The sequence below is a fragment of the Ahaetulla prasina genome, chromosome 1 (assembly GCF_028640845.1).
Source record: "Ahaetulla prasina isolate Xishuangbanna chromosome 1, ASM2864084v1, whole genome shotgun sequence".
NCBI classification, from domain to species: Eukaryota; Metazoa; Chordata; class Lepidosauria; order Squamata; family Colubridae; genus Ahaetulla; species Ahaetulla prasina.
This window is the reverse complement of record NC_080539.1, coordinates 332611774-332628687: the sequence shown is the minus strand read 5'-3', so window position 1 is coordinate 332628687 and position 16914 is coordinate 332611774. Positions and strand designations below refer to the sequence as shown.

At 40.8% G+C, this 16914-nt stretch overlaps 1 protein-coding gene across 1 annotated transcript; it reads left to right on the top strand.

Moving 5' to 3' along the window:
- Window positions 1-1192: 1192 nt before the first annotated feature.
- LOC131187872 (serpin A12-like) lies at window positions 1193-15548 on the top strand. The gene is made up of 4 exons (XM_058162617.1): window positions 1193-1718; window positions 9363-9633; window positions 13737-13884; window positions 15363-15548. Exons 1-4 carry the CDS (start codon window positions 1193-1195, stop codon window positions 15546-15548), a joined length of 1131 nt encoding a protein of 376 aa, XP_058018600.1.
- Window positions 15549-16914: the final 1366 nt, after the last annotated feature.

The following is a 16914-nucleotide window of genomic DNA, read 5'->3' as shown; positions in this document are numbered from 1 at the left end:
CACAGTGCTTTACTCTAAGCGGTTTACAGAGTCAGCCTATTGCTCCCAACAATCTGTGTCCTGATTTTACCGACCTTGGAAGGATGGAAAGCTGAGTCAACCTTGAGCCAGTCAGGATCAAACTGCTGACAGTTGGCAGAATTAGCCCACAATACTGCATTCTAACCTCTGCACCACCATGGCTCCGATAAAAGACATAACCTCATAGCTGTTATGGATAATTACTTTCAAACATTAAAAAAGAGTAAGAAGGGTTATTTTGCCCATGGATGATAAAAAATATATAAAATATATAAAATATAAAGCCACGCCACCAACAACATTGCTAGGGCAAGCCACCGTATGTGGGAGCAAACTGCACACCCTCTAGTACTAATGATGCCATCTAATTTGGCTAATGAAATGCCTGCAAGCAAACAACCAACTCCGAAACACCAAATATAAGGAACAGCTGGGCAAATATGTGGGGCAATATAAGAAACATTTGCAAGGAGAGAATTAACCTAGAACTAAGGAGTTAGAACAATGCCTAAGGGATGGTTGTGCTTTAAATGCTCATTCTTAGGACAAGAATATAGACAAAGATGCTGAAAGTAGTAAAGAGGTAAAAATAAATAAAATTGGACATAATACAGTAATAGTTATTTCCCTGTAGCCTGACTAGGTGGCTCAATGGCTAAGACACTGAGATTGTTGATCAGAAAGGTTGGTGGTTCGAATCCCTAGTACAGCTTTCCTGCCTGAGCAGAGGGTTCGACTAGATGACCTCCAAGGTCCCTTCCAACTCTGCTATTGTTAAATATTGCCAGTTTAACTATATCATTAAATTCAACTGATAGTTTCATTTGGGAAATAGTGATTTATGTTGAGAAATAGTGGCATCAGCTGGTGGGAACTAGTATAGCATTGTAGCTAAGAACTGGAGATATTGTATGCAATATTTATTTATACCTATAACATACCAGAATTTAATTGAATTATCTGAATCAAATCAAAAATCATCTGCAAAATGAACAAGCACATTTTATTTTTTGCAATTTCTTAGAGGAGGAAAATGAAAACCATCTTTCTCTTGTTGTTTATTGCTGGAATCCTTGCTGACAATTCTTACCCACAAATTTCTATCCATCCTAACGAGAAGAATTGTGACAACTACCAGTATGAACCTAACCCAAGAGGTGCCCAGACACCAATGCAAGTATTAGTCGACAGTAATTCTGACTTTGCCTTCAAGTTCTTCAGGAAGGTCTCTTCCAGTGAAAGCCATCAAGGTGGCAGAAGCAAAAGCAATGTTGTCTTATCTCCCTTATGCATCTCCTCCGCCTTTGCAATGCTGGCCTTGGGTGCAAAGGATAACACTTTAGATCAGATTTTGAAAGGACTTGACTTTAAGCCATCAGAGATCCAGGAGAGGATGATACATGAAGGCTTCTGTGAACAAACACACATGCTAAATAATGGAGGAGTTGGACACCAGATGGAAATCGGGAAATGTCTCTTTGTGCAAAACCAGCTATATCCTGAAGAACAGTTTTTAAGTGGCCTCAAAAACTTCTATGGAGGAGACATCTTTTGGGAAAATTTTAAGAACACTGCAGCAACTAAGCAGCACATCAACAGCTACATCAAAAGGAAAACCCGTGGGAAGATTTCTAAGCTTGTCGATGAAGTCAGTCCCAACACTGAAATTCTGCTAATTAGTTATATTTATATGAAAGGTATATATGAATATGATATATATATATATATATATATATATATATATATATATATATATATATATATATATATATATATATATATATATATATATATATATATATATATATATATATGTTTTCTGAGGTTTTCGCGGGTGTTTGTATGTAGGTCTTTGGTTATTCGGGTTTTCTCCCACGTAAAATTGGAAGTGTCTTGGCGACGTTTCGACGAAGTCTCATTCGTCATCTTCAGGCTTCAGCTTCGTGCTTCTGGGAGCAATGTGTGATTGCAGCTGTTTCTTCCTTTTTAACTGCTAGTGGGGGTTTGAACTGATTGGGTGGGAGCTTGGCTGTGCTCTGATTGGATGGGGTTTTTTTGTGCTCTGATTGGCTGGGGGTGTGTCCTGTTTGGGTGGGGGCTTGGTTGTGCTCAGATTAATCTGAGTTGCAGGGGGATTTGAGCTGGTGAGTTGCATTGCTGTTGTTTGGCTTCGTGTTTGTAGTCATGCTACATCTTCATAGTGGGTGTCTGTCTGCTGTATGTATGGATTGGAGGGGTTTGAAATGGCTAATGTTGCAGCTGCGGTCTGGCTTCTGGTCCTTGGTCGTGCTTCCTGATCAGTGTGGGTTTGGGTCTGCTTTCTGGGTGGAAGTGTGGTGGTGACATCCTGTGTGGACCTCGTGAGTGTGGGTCTGGTGTCATTCCTCGTGTTAGGGACTCGTTTGTCAATAAGGGCGGGTTTCCAAATGGCTGGTAGGCGGGAGGTATCATCTCGTTTGTTCATGCTGTGTGGGCGTTTTTCTATCTCGATGGCTTCTCTGATTATTCTGTTGTTAAAGTGTTCAGTTTTGGCGATAGTTCTGGTCTCTTTAAAGTCAATATCGTGTCCTGTGGCTTTAAGGTGTTGGACCAGGGAAGAAGTTGGTTCCTCTTTTTTGAATGAGTTCTTGTGTTCTTCAATGCGTGCACTTATTCTTCTGTTGGTTTGTCCGATGTATGTGGTGGGGCAGGCGGTGCATGGGATTTCATATACTCCTTGATTTTCTAACTCAATTTTGTCTTTGGGGTTTCTTAGGATGGTGGATATTTTTTGGTTTGTGCAGAATGCTGTCTTGATGTTATGTTTGTGGAGGATCTTGCTGATTCTGTCTGTGGTGCCTTTTATATATGGGAGGAGGGCTGTGCCGTTTTCTTGTTCTCTGTCTTGGATTTTAGTGGGGGGTTCTTTTTGGATTAGTTTGGTAATCTTATTTCTCTGGAATCCATTGGATGTTAGTACATTTGTGAGAGTGTGCAGTTCGGTTTTTAGGTGTTGTTCGTCAGCTAAGTGTTTTGTTCTAGAGATGAGTGTCTTGGCTACGGAGTTGATCTGTGCTGGGTGGTGGTGTGAGAGTGCGTGCAGATAGCGGTTTGTGTGTGTTTTCTTCTGGTAGATGGTGTGTCCTAGGGAGCCATTGGGATTCTTGTAGACTAAGACTTCTAGGTCTATATATATAATGAATTCATATAATATATGTATTATATGAATTAGCTGTATTTATATGAAAGGATGTGGTGGCTCAGTGACTAAGATACTGAGCAGTGCAGCAGTTTGAATCCCTAGTGCCGCATAATGGGGTGAAGTCCCATTACTTGTCCCAGCTTCTGCCAAGCTAGCAGTTCGAAAGCATGTAAAAAATGCAAGTAGAAAAATAGGGACCACCTTTGGTGGGAAGGTAATAATGTTCTGTGTGCCTTTGGCGTTTAGTCATGGCGGCCACATGACCACGGAGACATCTTCGGACAGTGCTGGCTCTTTGGCTTTGAAACCGAGATAAGCACTGCCCCCTAGAGTCAGGAACTACTAGCATATATGTGCAAGGGAAACCTTTACCTTTATATGAAAGGTAAAACAAATTAACAGGCTTTTGGAGGGGTTTTTTTTTCCAGTCATACCTGTCACATATTATATTATGGTCTAGGCAGGCATTCAGTGAAATTATGAAACTGGTACACAAACAATCTCTGCCTCCAATATTCCCAGCACCACACTGACTTTACTAGGTAACATCAAAGGAGAAAGGATAATAATTATATTCAAGCTGAAGTTCATTCTGTATGCAGTTCTGCTTTGCCTTAATCTTTTTTTTTTTACTTTTTGCTTGCCAACCCTTCCACCTACCCACACAAATCTTTGTTCTGCCAACTGATTTCTGCTCAGCAAGGATATCTATCTTATCTTTTCTTTTATGTACACTGAGAGCGTATGCATCAAAACAAATTCCTTGTGTGTCCAATCACACTTGGCCAATAAAAAATTCTATTCTATTCTATAAACTATAAATTCAAGCTATTTAGTTATGCATTGTGACTAAAGTTATATTCCTCCAGCAGTCAGGTTCCAAAGTAATATCTGGCTTCAGAATCAGAATTGAGTTGGAAGGGATCTTGGAGGTCTTCTATTCCAACCCCTGCTCAAGCAGGAGACCCTATACCAGTGATGGCTAACCTTTTTGTCGTCATGTCCCAAAAGCAGGGGGAGAGCGGGTGGTGGTGGTGTCGTGCGCATGGCCACACCCATAATTCAATGCTCCCCACCCCCCACGCATGTGCATGTGACCTCCCCCGCACTCTCCCTGCTTTTGGCATGTGATGGCCCGGTGGGTCGGTAAGCTTTCTTAGAGCCTGGGGAGGGCAAAAACAGCTTCCCCACGCTCCCAGAGGCCCTCCAGAGACTGGAAATGGCCTGTTTCCTGACTTCCAGTGGAACTAGAAGGCCGTTTTTCACCTTCTCCAGGCTCCAGAGGCTTTCTAGGAGCCTGAGGAGGGCGAAACACACCCTCCAGAAGCCCTCTAGAGGCCCTCTAGAGGCCAGAAACAGCCCATTTCCAGATTACCAGTGGGCCAGGAAGGCCCAAAAATCAGCTGGCTAGCATGCGCATGCACGCAGGAGTTGAGCTGGGGCAACGGTCATGTGCCACAGATATGGCTCTGCATGCCACTGTGGCACACGTGCCATAGGTTCACCATCACAGCCCTATAGCATTTCAGACAAGTGGCTGTGAAGTCTTTTTTTAAAAACCTCCAGTGATGAAGCACCCATAGCTTCTGAAGGCAAGCTGTTCCACTGGTTAATTGTCCTCACTGTTAGCAAGTTTCTCCTTAATTCCAGGTTACTTCTCTCCTTGATTAGTTTCTTGTCTTGCCTTCTGATGTTTTGGAAAATAAGTTGACCCCCTCAAATATTGGAATGCTGCTATCATGTCAGCCCTAGTCCTTCTTTTCTATCCATACCCAATTCCTGCAACCTTTCTTCACATGTTTTAGTCCCCAGGCCATCTTAGTTGCTCTTCTCTATGCTTTTTCCAAAGTCTCAACATCTTTTTTGTAATGCGATGACCAAAACTGGATGCAGTATTCCAGGTGTGGTCTTACTAAGGATTTATAAAGCAATAATAACACATTGCATGATTTTGATTCTATGCCTCTGTTTATACAACCATGGATTGCATTAGCTTTTTTGGCTGCTACTGCATACTGCTGGCTCATATTTAAGTGATCATCCACTAGATCCCTCTCACAGTACTGTTTTCAGTCTACACAATTTCTTCAGCTTATCAGAGTCCCCCTATGAGGGAGATGGATGGTTTAAAAAAGTGAGAAATAAATCTATCTATCTATCTATCTATCTATCTATCTATCTATCTATCTATCTATCTATCTATCTATCTATCTATCTATCTATCTATAAAAGCTGAATACCAAACATGCATCATCACAAAATCTCCAGAACAATAAAGCCTACAAACTTGAAATTTGCCATGTACTGTATGTTCCTCTTGGCTTCTAGGTGCTCACTAAGAAAGGAGTTTTCAAAATGACCATCAGAACATTAGTATTTCCTATATTATTATTAACACACTCTGATGCTAAGGAGTTCTACTCCCCCTCCCCACCTGAAAAGAAATCTGTTCCAAATGCAAAACACAAGCAGAGAGGTGGAGTTTCAGTTTCAGTTTTACTTTCACAGCAGCAAGCAGGAGATAGGATAGGGGAGGCTTCTGTGATGCAAGCCTGAGGAGGGCGAACACACCTCCAGAGGCCCCCTAGAGGCCCCCTAGACGCCAGAAACAGCCCATTTCCAGATTACCAGTGGGCCAGGAAGGCCCAAAAATCAGCTGGCTAGCATGCGCATGCACGCTGGAGTTGAGCTAGGGCAACGGTCATGTGCCACAGATATGGCTCTGCATGCCACTGTGGCACACGTGCCATAGGTTCACCATCACAGCCCTATAGCATTTCAGACAAGTGGCTGTGAAGTCTTTTTTTAAAAACCTCCAGTGATGAAGCACCCATAGCTTCTGAAGGCAAGCTGTTCCACTGGTTAATTGTCCTCACTGTTAGCAAGTTTCTCCTTAATTCCAGGTTACTTCTCTCCTTGATTAGTTTCTTGTCTTGCCTTCTGATGTTTTGGAAAATAAGTTGACCCCCTCAAATATTGGAATGCTGCTATCATGTCAGCCCTAGTCCTTCTTTTCTATCCATACCCAATTCCTGCAACCTTTCTTCACATGTTTTAGTCCCCAGGCCATCTTAGTTGCTCTTCTCTATGCTTTTTCCAAAGTCTCAACATCTTTTTTGTAATGCGATGACCAAAACTGGATGCAGTATTCCAGGTGTGGTCTTACTAAGGATTTATAAAGCAATAATAACACATTGCATGATTTTGATTCTATGCCGCTGTTTATACAACCACGGATTGCATTAGCTTTTTTGGCTGCTACTGCACACTGCTGGCTCATATTTAAGTGATCATCCACTAGATCCCTCTCACAGTACTGTTTTCAGTCTACACAATTTCTTCAACTTATCAGAGTCCCCCTATGAGGGAGATGGATGGTTTAAAAAAGTGAGAAATCTATCTATCTATCTATCTATCTATCTATCTATCTATCTATCTATCTATCTATCTATCTATCTATCTATCTATAAAAGCTGAATACCAAACATGCATCATCACAAAATCTCCAGAACAATAAAGCCTACAAACTTGAAATTTGCCATGTACTGTATGTTCCTCTTGGCTTCTAGGTGCTCACTAAGAAAGGAGTTTTCAAAATGACCATCAGAACATTAGTATTTCCTATATTATTATTAACACACTCTGATGCTAAGGAGTTCTACTCCCCCTCCCCACCTGAAAAGAAATCTGTTCCAAATGCAAAACACAAGCAGAGAGGTGGAGTTTCAGTTTCAGTTTTACTTTCACAGCAGCAAGCAGGAGATAGGATAGGGGAGGCTTCTGTGGAGCAAGCCTGAAGGAGAGAAAGGGATAGGATAGGGGAGGCTTCTGTGGGGCAAGGCGGAGGGAGAAGGGGAAAGGAGAGGCCAATCATAACTACTCATTAATTTTCAAGCTGTAAATGTCGATTTATCAAGGCCAATTACATAGTTTCTCCTATCTTACAGTTGAAAGAAGCAGGCAAGGGAAGTTCGAGGGAGCACTGACTTCCTTTCACAGGTCCAAGCTCCAGACCTAAACCAGTATGAAAACCCCACATGCTTGTAGGCTAACTGGCTTTATTTAGCCGGACTCTGGCACACAACGAGTTTTAGCAGCAGCAAAACAGCAGAATGCAAAGCGCAGTTTATTTATGCGAGCCACGCCCTTCCCCCAGTGCTGGCCTTGCCACATTGTCAGCTATGTATTAGCCTGCATTAGCCTGCCTGGCAGGGCTCTGCCTGGCTGTTCCATGACCCAGAACAGCTGATTGTCACTTGGAGCTCTGAATCCAGCAGCCAGCAGCTTGTCTCGCATTGCCACGCATCACCGCTTCACAGCTGATCTTTGTTGCTGCCTCTGTCACTGCTGCAGCCTTTCCTACACCCCCCCATCACCAGTGCTCCAGTGCTCCCTTTGCCATGGTTCCAACACCCCCCTTCACTTGTGCTCCGTCCTGCCCCAGCATGGAAAACCCCAGACTTCAGGGTTTGACAACTGCCTTTTGCAATTGATTGGTCAATGCTGATTGAATTCAAGTGATGCTCCAATTGTTTGGGGGACTACACTAAAGGCACCTATCTTTGCTTTCTTTTGATTCAGTTGTTCTACTTTTATTTGCAAATCTTTGTATTTTGTGATTTTCTTCAGTTCCTTCTCTTCTCTTCTGCTGGCTCTGTGTATTGCCTCATCTACTATCCAGACTTTTTTGCATTTCTTATTGACATTTGTTAAGTCGGGGGTGTTATATGGCAGGTGTTAATCTGTATTCTAAAGTCACCCAGTTCTTGGTTTGTAGGCAAGTGATATTTTTTGAAGATATTCCAAAGTCTTTACCACTTTGTCATGCCATTGTTTGTAGTCAGTCTGTGTGATTTTCTTGCAGTAGCTAAGCAGGTGACTATTTTTTATTCAGTTTCTTTGCAGAGGCAGCAATTGCAGTTTTTTGCTTCCTTCTTAATTCGGACTGTATATACATTTATTTTTATGGGCTTGGTCTTGTGTAGCCAGAATTAGCTCCTCTGTCTGTTTCTTCAACTTTTTGGCTCTTAGCCATTGCCAGATTTTGCTGTTATCTGCTTACCTGTCAGCTTTTTTGTGTACTGGCCATGGAATATTTTGTCTTGCTATATTTATTTATTCTTTTTATTTATATTCTGTCTTCATTATTTGTACAAATAATCCAAGGTGGCGAATGTATCCAATACACCTTCCTCTTCCTATTTTCCCCACAAAAAGAACTCTATGAGGTGAGTTGGGTTGAGAGAGAGTGATTGGCCCAGTGGTGAAATCCAATTTTTTTTACTACCGGTTCTGTAGGTGTGGCTTGGTGGGCATGGCAGGGGAAGGATACTGTAAAATCTCCATTCCCTCTCCAATCCAGGGGAAGGTTACTGCAGAATCCCCATTTCCTCCTGATCAGCTGGGAATTGGGAGGCAGAGAATAGATGGAGGTGGGGCCAGTCAGAGTTTTTACTACCGGCTCCTCGAACTACTCAAAATTTCTGCTACCAGTATTCCAGAACTGGTCAGAACCTTCTGAAACCCACCTCTGATTTTCACGAAGGAATGAAAAATTTCCTTATACGTAAGAAACTCTTTTTTTATTGGTGCTAGCTTTCTATGTAAAGTGACATTTTTTCAGTTAGGTGGATATAGGTACGAATAAAAGAACATTCAATTATGTTACTCCTACCCTGCCTGCAGCCTGAAATGGCAAAAACCCATTTTAAGTTTTGAACTTTGCTTTGTAACAGCATGATAAATGAATCAAAATCACAATAAGAAAGTCCTTTCAGAGATCTCTGGATAGAGGATGGGATTGCACAAGATGGAGGCACTCTTAAGTCCATGCATCCCTTTTGGTAGTCATCTTACCATCCATCTTACCGCTGATATTCTTTCAGTTCCTTCTCTTGAAGAACTGGGTCAGAAGGGAAGCTATACTCACAGTCACTGAAATACACAATTCTTTCAAAAGACTGTGCTTTATCACAATCCAGACAGCCACATCCTCTATTTCAGAAATTTTTCGGGCACACAGAACCTCCCCAGTCAGTAAACACCAAATTAAGATTCCCTCCCTCTCTTCCATAATTTGGAAAAACCAATTTCTCTTAGCTCCCCAATTGTGTGGCCCACAGTTCAAAATTACTTACTAATATATAGCTTCTTTTCTAAGCTAAATGGAAGAAGCCTTTTAACCCAAAGTACACAGAGGAGCACAACTTCTATGTGAATACCTACACGGCTGTGAAAGTGCCAATGATGTTCCAAATGGGCACGTTTGAAATTGGACGCGATGATGAGAAATTTTGTATGATTTTGAAAATGCCCTATGAAGGTCACAGTGCTGCATATTTTATCCTGCCTGACAAAGGGCAGCTTGAGAGGGTGGCCGGCAGCTTGTCATGTGGAGTTTTACAGAAATGGAAAAATATCCTTGTGAAAAGGTAAGTATGATAGATTAAAGCCCAAAATGGTGGGATGAGCTTTAAAAGCAAGAATGTTTTTAGATATACAATCTGTGTCCCTCCAGACTGCTTGCCCACTAATGACAGATCCTGGAAGTCATTCAACAACATCTGAAGGGACATAAATTTCCTACCTACATAGTGAAAGGAAGATCTATCTCTGTCTCTGGGAGGAGTTGGGGGAGAGAAGTCAAAGTAAACACAAAGTCGGACCACACAAAACCAAACCAAAACAGTGATTGGCATAAGCCGACTGAGGTAACCAACCAGTTGCTTCTTATGAACAAGGCTTCAAACTAAAAGTCATATTACTGAGTTCAGTACTTATAATTCATGCAACTGCTGAAGCTAGAATAATTGCGGTACCTATTCTTGGGCTGTGATTACATTTGAAGTTATGAAAATGTCGCATATTATCCAAAATGGCTGCCACTGAAAGCTTCCCATTCCCTCCACATTTGTACACTGCCCAATATAGCTGCCCTCAAAATGTATGTTTTCTAAAATCAAAATATACTGTGGTTTAAAAAGTGAGAAATAAATCTATCTATCTATCTATCTATCTATCTATCTATCTATCTATCTATCTATCTATCTATCTATCTATCTATCTATCTATCTATCTATCTATCTATCTATCTATCTTCCTATCTATCTATCTATCTATCTATCTATCTATCTATCTATCTATCTATCTATCTATCTATCTATCTATCTATCTATCTATCTATCTATCTATCTATCTATCTATCTATCTATCTATCTATCTATCTATCTATCTATCTATCTATCTATCTATCTATCTATCTATCTATCTATCTATCTATCTATCTATCTATCTATCTATCTATCTATCTATCTATCTATCTATCTATCTATCTATCTATCTATCTATCTATCTATCTATCTATCTATCTATCTATCTATCTATCTATCTATCTATCTATCTATCTATCTATCTATCTATCTATCTATCTAATGGGCACCTGAGCTTCCTGCCCATCAACAACTCTGCCGGGCTACGACCAGTTGTCACACAGGGGGTTCTGTGTTGAACGGCTAGGAATGTGTCTATTTTTGTTTGCCAATTGCCTGGCCTTATCCTGGATAACGCTTCTTTTGCGCTCCGAACGAAACGTTCTGCAAGTCCGTTCGTTGCCGGGTGGAAAGGCGCCGAGAGGACATGTCTGATGCCCTCCTCCGCCAAGTACCCCTCAAACTGGGTTGCCGTGAATTGCGGGCCGTTGTTGGAAACTAGGGTGTTGGGGAAACCGTGGGTTACAAACAGGTGTCTCAAGACATCCTCTATTTCAGAAATTTTTCGGGCACACAGAACCTCCCCAGTCAGTAAACACCAAATTAAGATTCCCTCCCTCTCTTCCATAATTTATCACACCAATTTCTCTTGGCTCCCCAATTGTGTGGCCCACAGTTCAAAATTACTTACTAATATATAGCTTCTTTTCTAAGCTAAATGGAAGAAGCCTTTTAACCCAAAGTACACAGAGGAGCACAACTTCTATGTGAATACCTACACGGTTGTGAAAGTGCCAATGATGTTCTAAATGGTCACGTTTGAAATTGGACGCGATGATGAGAAATTTTGTATGATTTTGAAAATGCCCTATGAAGGTCACAGTGCTGCATCTTTTATCCTGCCTGACAAAGGGCAGCTTGAGAGGGTGGCCGGCAGCTTGTCATGTGGAGTTTTACAGAAATGGAAAAATATCCTTGTGAAAAGGTAAGTATGATAGATTAAAGCCCAAAAATGGTGGGATGAGCTTTTAAAAGCAAGAATGTTTTTAGATATACAATCTGTGTCCCTCCAGACTGCTTGCCCACTAATGACAGATCCTGGAAGTCATTCAACAATATCTGAAGGGACATAAATTTCCTACCTACATAGTGAAAGGAAGATCTATCTCTGTCTCTGGGAGGAGTTGGGGGAGAGAAGTCAAAGTAAACACAAAGTCGGACCACACAAAACCAAACCAAAACAGTGATTGGCATAAGCCGACTGAGGTAACCAACCAGTTGCTTCTTATGAACAAGGCTTCAAACTAAAAGTCATATTACTGAGTTCAGTACTTATAATTCATGCAACTGCTGAAGCTAGAATAATTGCGGTACCTATTCTTTTGGGCTGGTGATTACATTTGAAGTTATGAAAATGTTTTCGTCATGTTGTCAAAATGGCTGCCACTGAAAGCTTTTCCCATTCTTAACACATTTGTAAACTGCCCATAGCTTGACTTAAAATGTATGTTTTCTAAAAATCAAAAATATACTGTAAGGTTTAAAAAAACAATTTGGAAAAGAACCAAGATAAGAAAAAAATATCAGTCTTTTGAACTGTATTTTCTGCTCCACCCTTTATACCTGCTGTTACCATATGCCTCCCACCGACCCGTACGCTCCCACAGAGAGGGACTTCTCAGGGTGCCGTCCGCCAAACAATGTCGGCTGGCGGCCCCCAGGGGAAGGGCCTTCTCTGTGGGGGGTCCCACACTCTGGAACGCAGGCTTCCCGGCTTACGCCAAATTCCTGACCTTCGGACATTTCGTCGCGAACTCAAGACTCACCTTTTTATCCGCGCGGGGCTGGCTTAAATTGGGATTTTAAATTTTAAATTTATTAATTTTAAATGGGGTTTTAGTAGAGTAAATTTTAATCATTGGGCTAATTTAAATAAGTTTTTTAAATGGGATTTTAAATTTGTATATTGTATTGCTGGTTTTTATTATGCCTGTACACCGCCCTGAGTCCTTCGGGAGAAGGGCGGTATAAAAATTAAATAAAATAAATAAAATAAATAAAATAATTTAAAAGATACAACAGAGGCCCAGTAATTAAATAACACAAATAAATAAACTTGTCCAAAAACCTAACAGGGCTGAAGGTATCTAAAGTGTGTTGATATGTGGGAATGACTTTGGCAGACCGCAGGAAGACCCACAGCCCAGGCAAGCCTTTCCGTTCGATAAGCTTGTGGCAATACATTTTTAAAAGCTATTTACAAATGTACTAGGAAGCCCCAAAACCCTTAATCTGTTCACCATATTATCAAATTTGCGACAGAAGGCCTGTGAAAGGCTCAGCAAAATTGCAGCCAGCAACTCTTCTTCAATAATAGTGATGATGATGATGATGATGATGATGATAGCAAAATAAGTAGCTACACTCAGACAGTTCACACCAGTTTGGGCAAACTGGTAGTTAATATTCTGCACAGTTCGGCGAACCGGCAAATCCCACCACTGGCTGACCCTGCCCTTGCTCATTTTTCAGCCTGTTCTCAGGCCATTTTTCAGGCCAAAAATGCCCCCAAAGCCAGCCTGAAAATGTCCCAAAAAATGCCCCGAAAACAGTCCAAAAAATGGCCTGAAAATGTCCCAAAAAATGCCCCGAAAACAGTCCAAAAAATGGCCTGAAAATGGCCAAAAAACAGGCTGAAAAATGGGCGGGGGCAGCCAAGAGTGGAATTAGTCCCAACTAGCTGAATCCTACTCTGCCTTTTAGGCAAGTGGTCAGGAGGCAGGGCTGAGTGTGTTGAGTGACGTCACCCAACCGGCCACACCTACCCAGCCAGAGAACCAGTTGTTAAGTTATTCAAGTCCCACCACTGGCTACACTGAATACTTATTTGAGCTGAGAGTTGGTCACAATAGGCATTAATAGTGCGAACAAATAAATAATAAATAAATTAACTCCAACAGGAAAGCAGCTATCCATAAATAAAGGATAAACTTGTCAACTTGCAGAATTCTTAAGTAAGGCAGGAACAAATCAAATGGGTTTTCTGAAATGCCACAGAAATTGAACTTGTAGATATTTGTACCAATATTGTTCACAGATATTGTTCAGTTGATATGGTCATAAGGAGAGAAAATAGGGAGAGAAAAATCATCATATGAAAATATTCACAAATGGGCCAGGACAAAGATTTTAGCTTAGTAATTAAAAAGTTTGGTAATCATCTAACTGTAGCCTAATCTTGTGAAAGTCCATTCCTCCTCTTTTTCATCAGATAAGCCAGGTTTGCATTGCATTCTTAATGTAATTCAGAAATCTTTCTTTGACAGCTCTATAGATGTGTATATACCAAAATGCCAGGTAAGTGGAGAGATTAAGCTGAAGAATATAATGTACTCTCTGGGTGTGGCTGATGTATTTACTGACAAAGCAGATTTGTCCAGAGTCACAGGACAGCCCCAGCACAGGCTCTCAGAGGTAAGATACAAATTCTCCCCTTTCCTGTAAGAGGCATTAGATAGATAATACCTGCTTCAAAATTTAGCATACAGTACGTGTAGAATAGAATTTATTGGCCAAGTGTGATTGGACACACAAGGAATTTGTCTTGGTGCATATGCTCTCAGTGTACATAAAAGAAAAGATACGTTGCTGGTTTATATCAATTGGAATGTGATAACTGCTCAAAATTATCTTAAGAATTATACTTAAGAATGCGGCTGCGCGGGTGATAGAGGGAGCCCCTCGTGGCTCCCGCATGACACCTATCCTGCACAGACTGCACTGGCTACCTGTGGCCTTCCGGGTGCGCTTCAAGGTTTTGGTAACCACCTTTAAAGCGCTCCATGGCATAGGGCCGGGTTACTTACGGGACCGCCTACTGCTACCGAATACCTCTCACCGACCCGTGCGCTCTCACAGAGAGGGACTCCTCAGGGTGCCATCAGCGAGGCAATGTCGTCTGGCGACGCCCAGGGGAAGGGCCTTCTCTGTGGGGGCTCCCACCCTCTGGAACGAACTACCCCCAGGACTTCGTCAACTTCCGGATCTCTGGACCTTCCGCCGCGAGCTTAAAACACACTTATTTATTTGCGCAGGACTGAATTAGTTTTTAAATTTATGGGTTTTAAATGGGTTTTATTTTTATATTGTTTTAAATATTCGGCTTTTAGAATAAGTTTTTTAATTGTTTTTACTCTGTATTTATGTGTTTTTATGTGCCTGTTAACCGCCCTGAGTCCTTCGGGAGATAGGGCGGTATACAAATACGATAAATAAATAAATAAATAAATAAATAAATAAATAAATAAATAAATAAATAAATAAATAAATAAATAAATAAATAAATAAATAAATACTTTGGTAAAGTATAGGTGACAGAATTTCCTGTTAAGAACAACCATCTGTGTTTGTTTATTTGACTACTGAAAGTCTAGAAAGAAGTCTCTCTTTGTGGTATGCAGATATTTTATTATAATGTATTTCAAAATGCGTAAGTATAGTATATTGGTATTTTATTTTTAAATGCATTTTTAAAAAGTATACATCACTTTTGAGTATAGAAAAATGATGCATAAATACGTTCAGGAAATGCATAATTATCAAGGAAAATTATAATTTGGACTCTTACGTTCCATAGAAACTAACTCTACTCTTGATGAGTATCTACTCTCTGTTTTACTTTTCTTATGAAGTCCTGTTTCTTCTAAATATCTTCTCTGAAAGACTGAAGACAATTCAACATAAGTGGCATCATCTCTTTTGGTTATGAAAGAAAACAAGAACTTGGGTGGATGGGGAGATGATGTTTCTGCAACTCAAAAATGGTTTTCTTAGACCTTCCCCACTCATTCATTTGTCTTCTTTAGAATTCTGGAAATAGCAGTCTAAAATAGATTTATATTCATCTAAAAACAAAATGATAGGATCTTTCTCTCTCTGTATTTTTTCTCTAGGCCTTTCATAAAGCTGTGATAATGATTGATGAAAAAGGAACAGAAGCTTCAGCTGCCACTTCCATGGATATAGTGCCCCTGTCTGCACCTATTGTAATTCAATTTAATAGGCCATTCCTATTAATAATTGAAAAACAAAACAGTATAATATTCATAGGAGAAATTTTAAATGCTGCTAAGAAATAGGTCAGAATGCACCTGACTATTAACAGCACATATTAAAAAGCAATACTTAGATTTAACATATTTTTCGGACTGTAAGATGCACCGGACTATAAGACACACCTAAATTTACAGTAGAAAAACAAGAAAAAAATAGAAGCAGTGCTCCGCAAAATGGGCCCATTTTTTCCCTACAGAGTGCTTCTGTGGACCGGGGAGCACAAGGGCTTGGGAGCCCAAAAACAGGGCTGTCTTTGGTGAAAATGGGCCTCTTTTTGACAAAAACAGGGCCATGCAGAGCACTGCAGAGTGGTTCTGGGGGCTGGGGAGGGCAAAAATTTGACATGCAAGGGCTTGGGAGCCCAAAAACAGGCCCGTCTTTAGCGAAAACGATGCATGGAGGGTTCAGGACAGGGGTGGTATACATTTATTTGTTACCGGTTCACAAATGTGAGCGCATGCGCACTTGCTTCTCTTGCACGCGCCACCTCTGTGCATGCGCAGAGCCTTCTGCGCATGCGCATAGCATGAAAAATGGGATGTGATTATGTCCTGGCAGGTGGGCAGAGCCTCCCGCAGCCACCACTACCAGTTCACCCAATTCAGATAGAACCGGCTGAATACCGCCATTGGTTCAGGAAGCCAAAAATGCCCGTATTCGGTCTAGAAGATGTACCTAAATTTTCACCCACTTTTAGGGGGAGAAAGGTGCATCTTATACTCCGAGAAATACAATATATACCACTTCACAATGTTTTGTCGGAGTTTGTAGTGATCCAGCCAGCACACAGGCAAATAATTCAGCAGGATTCATTATATAAAAGAAACTTATTTATATACAAAAATATAAAACATGATGCATGTATACAATACCCATACAGCTCTTGCAACATGGTAGAGAGAAGAAGTAGCAAGTACACTCAAGCAAAGACAAATTAACTCTCACAACATAGAACAGTTAAATGTTTTTAGCTGAGAACACCAGATGGCGCTAGTCTCTATTTATTGCTTTTTTTCCATGCTACAATAGAGTTACGTTTGAGGAATATTTCAGGAGCTACTCTCTCAGATATCCCACAATCTTTTCCCAACAAATTGATCCCAAGATATTGTGTATTTTTTTCATCTTTCACTAGAAAAATCTCTCCCAAATCTACTCCTGCAATATTGCTGATCTTCAAAATAGCCAGCATTTATTTTATCCCTCATCAGAATTATTTGAATTATAAAGTAAGGTTCTACATTTAGGCAGTGGTGGGATTCAAATAATTTAACAACCGGTTCTCTGCCCTAATGACTTCTTCCAACAACCAGTTCACCAAACTGCTCAGAAAGTTAACAACTGGTTCTCCCGAAGTGGTGCGAACTGGCTGAATCCCACCATTGCATT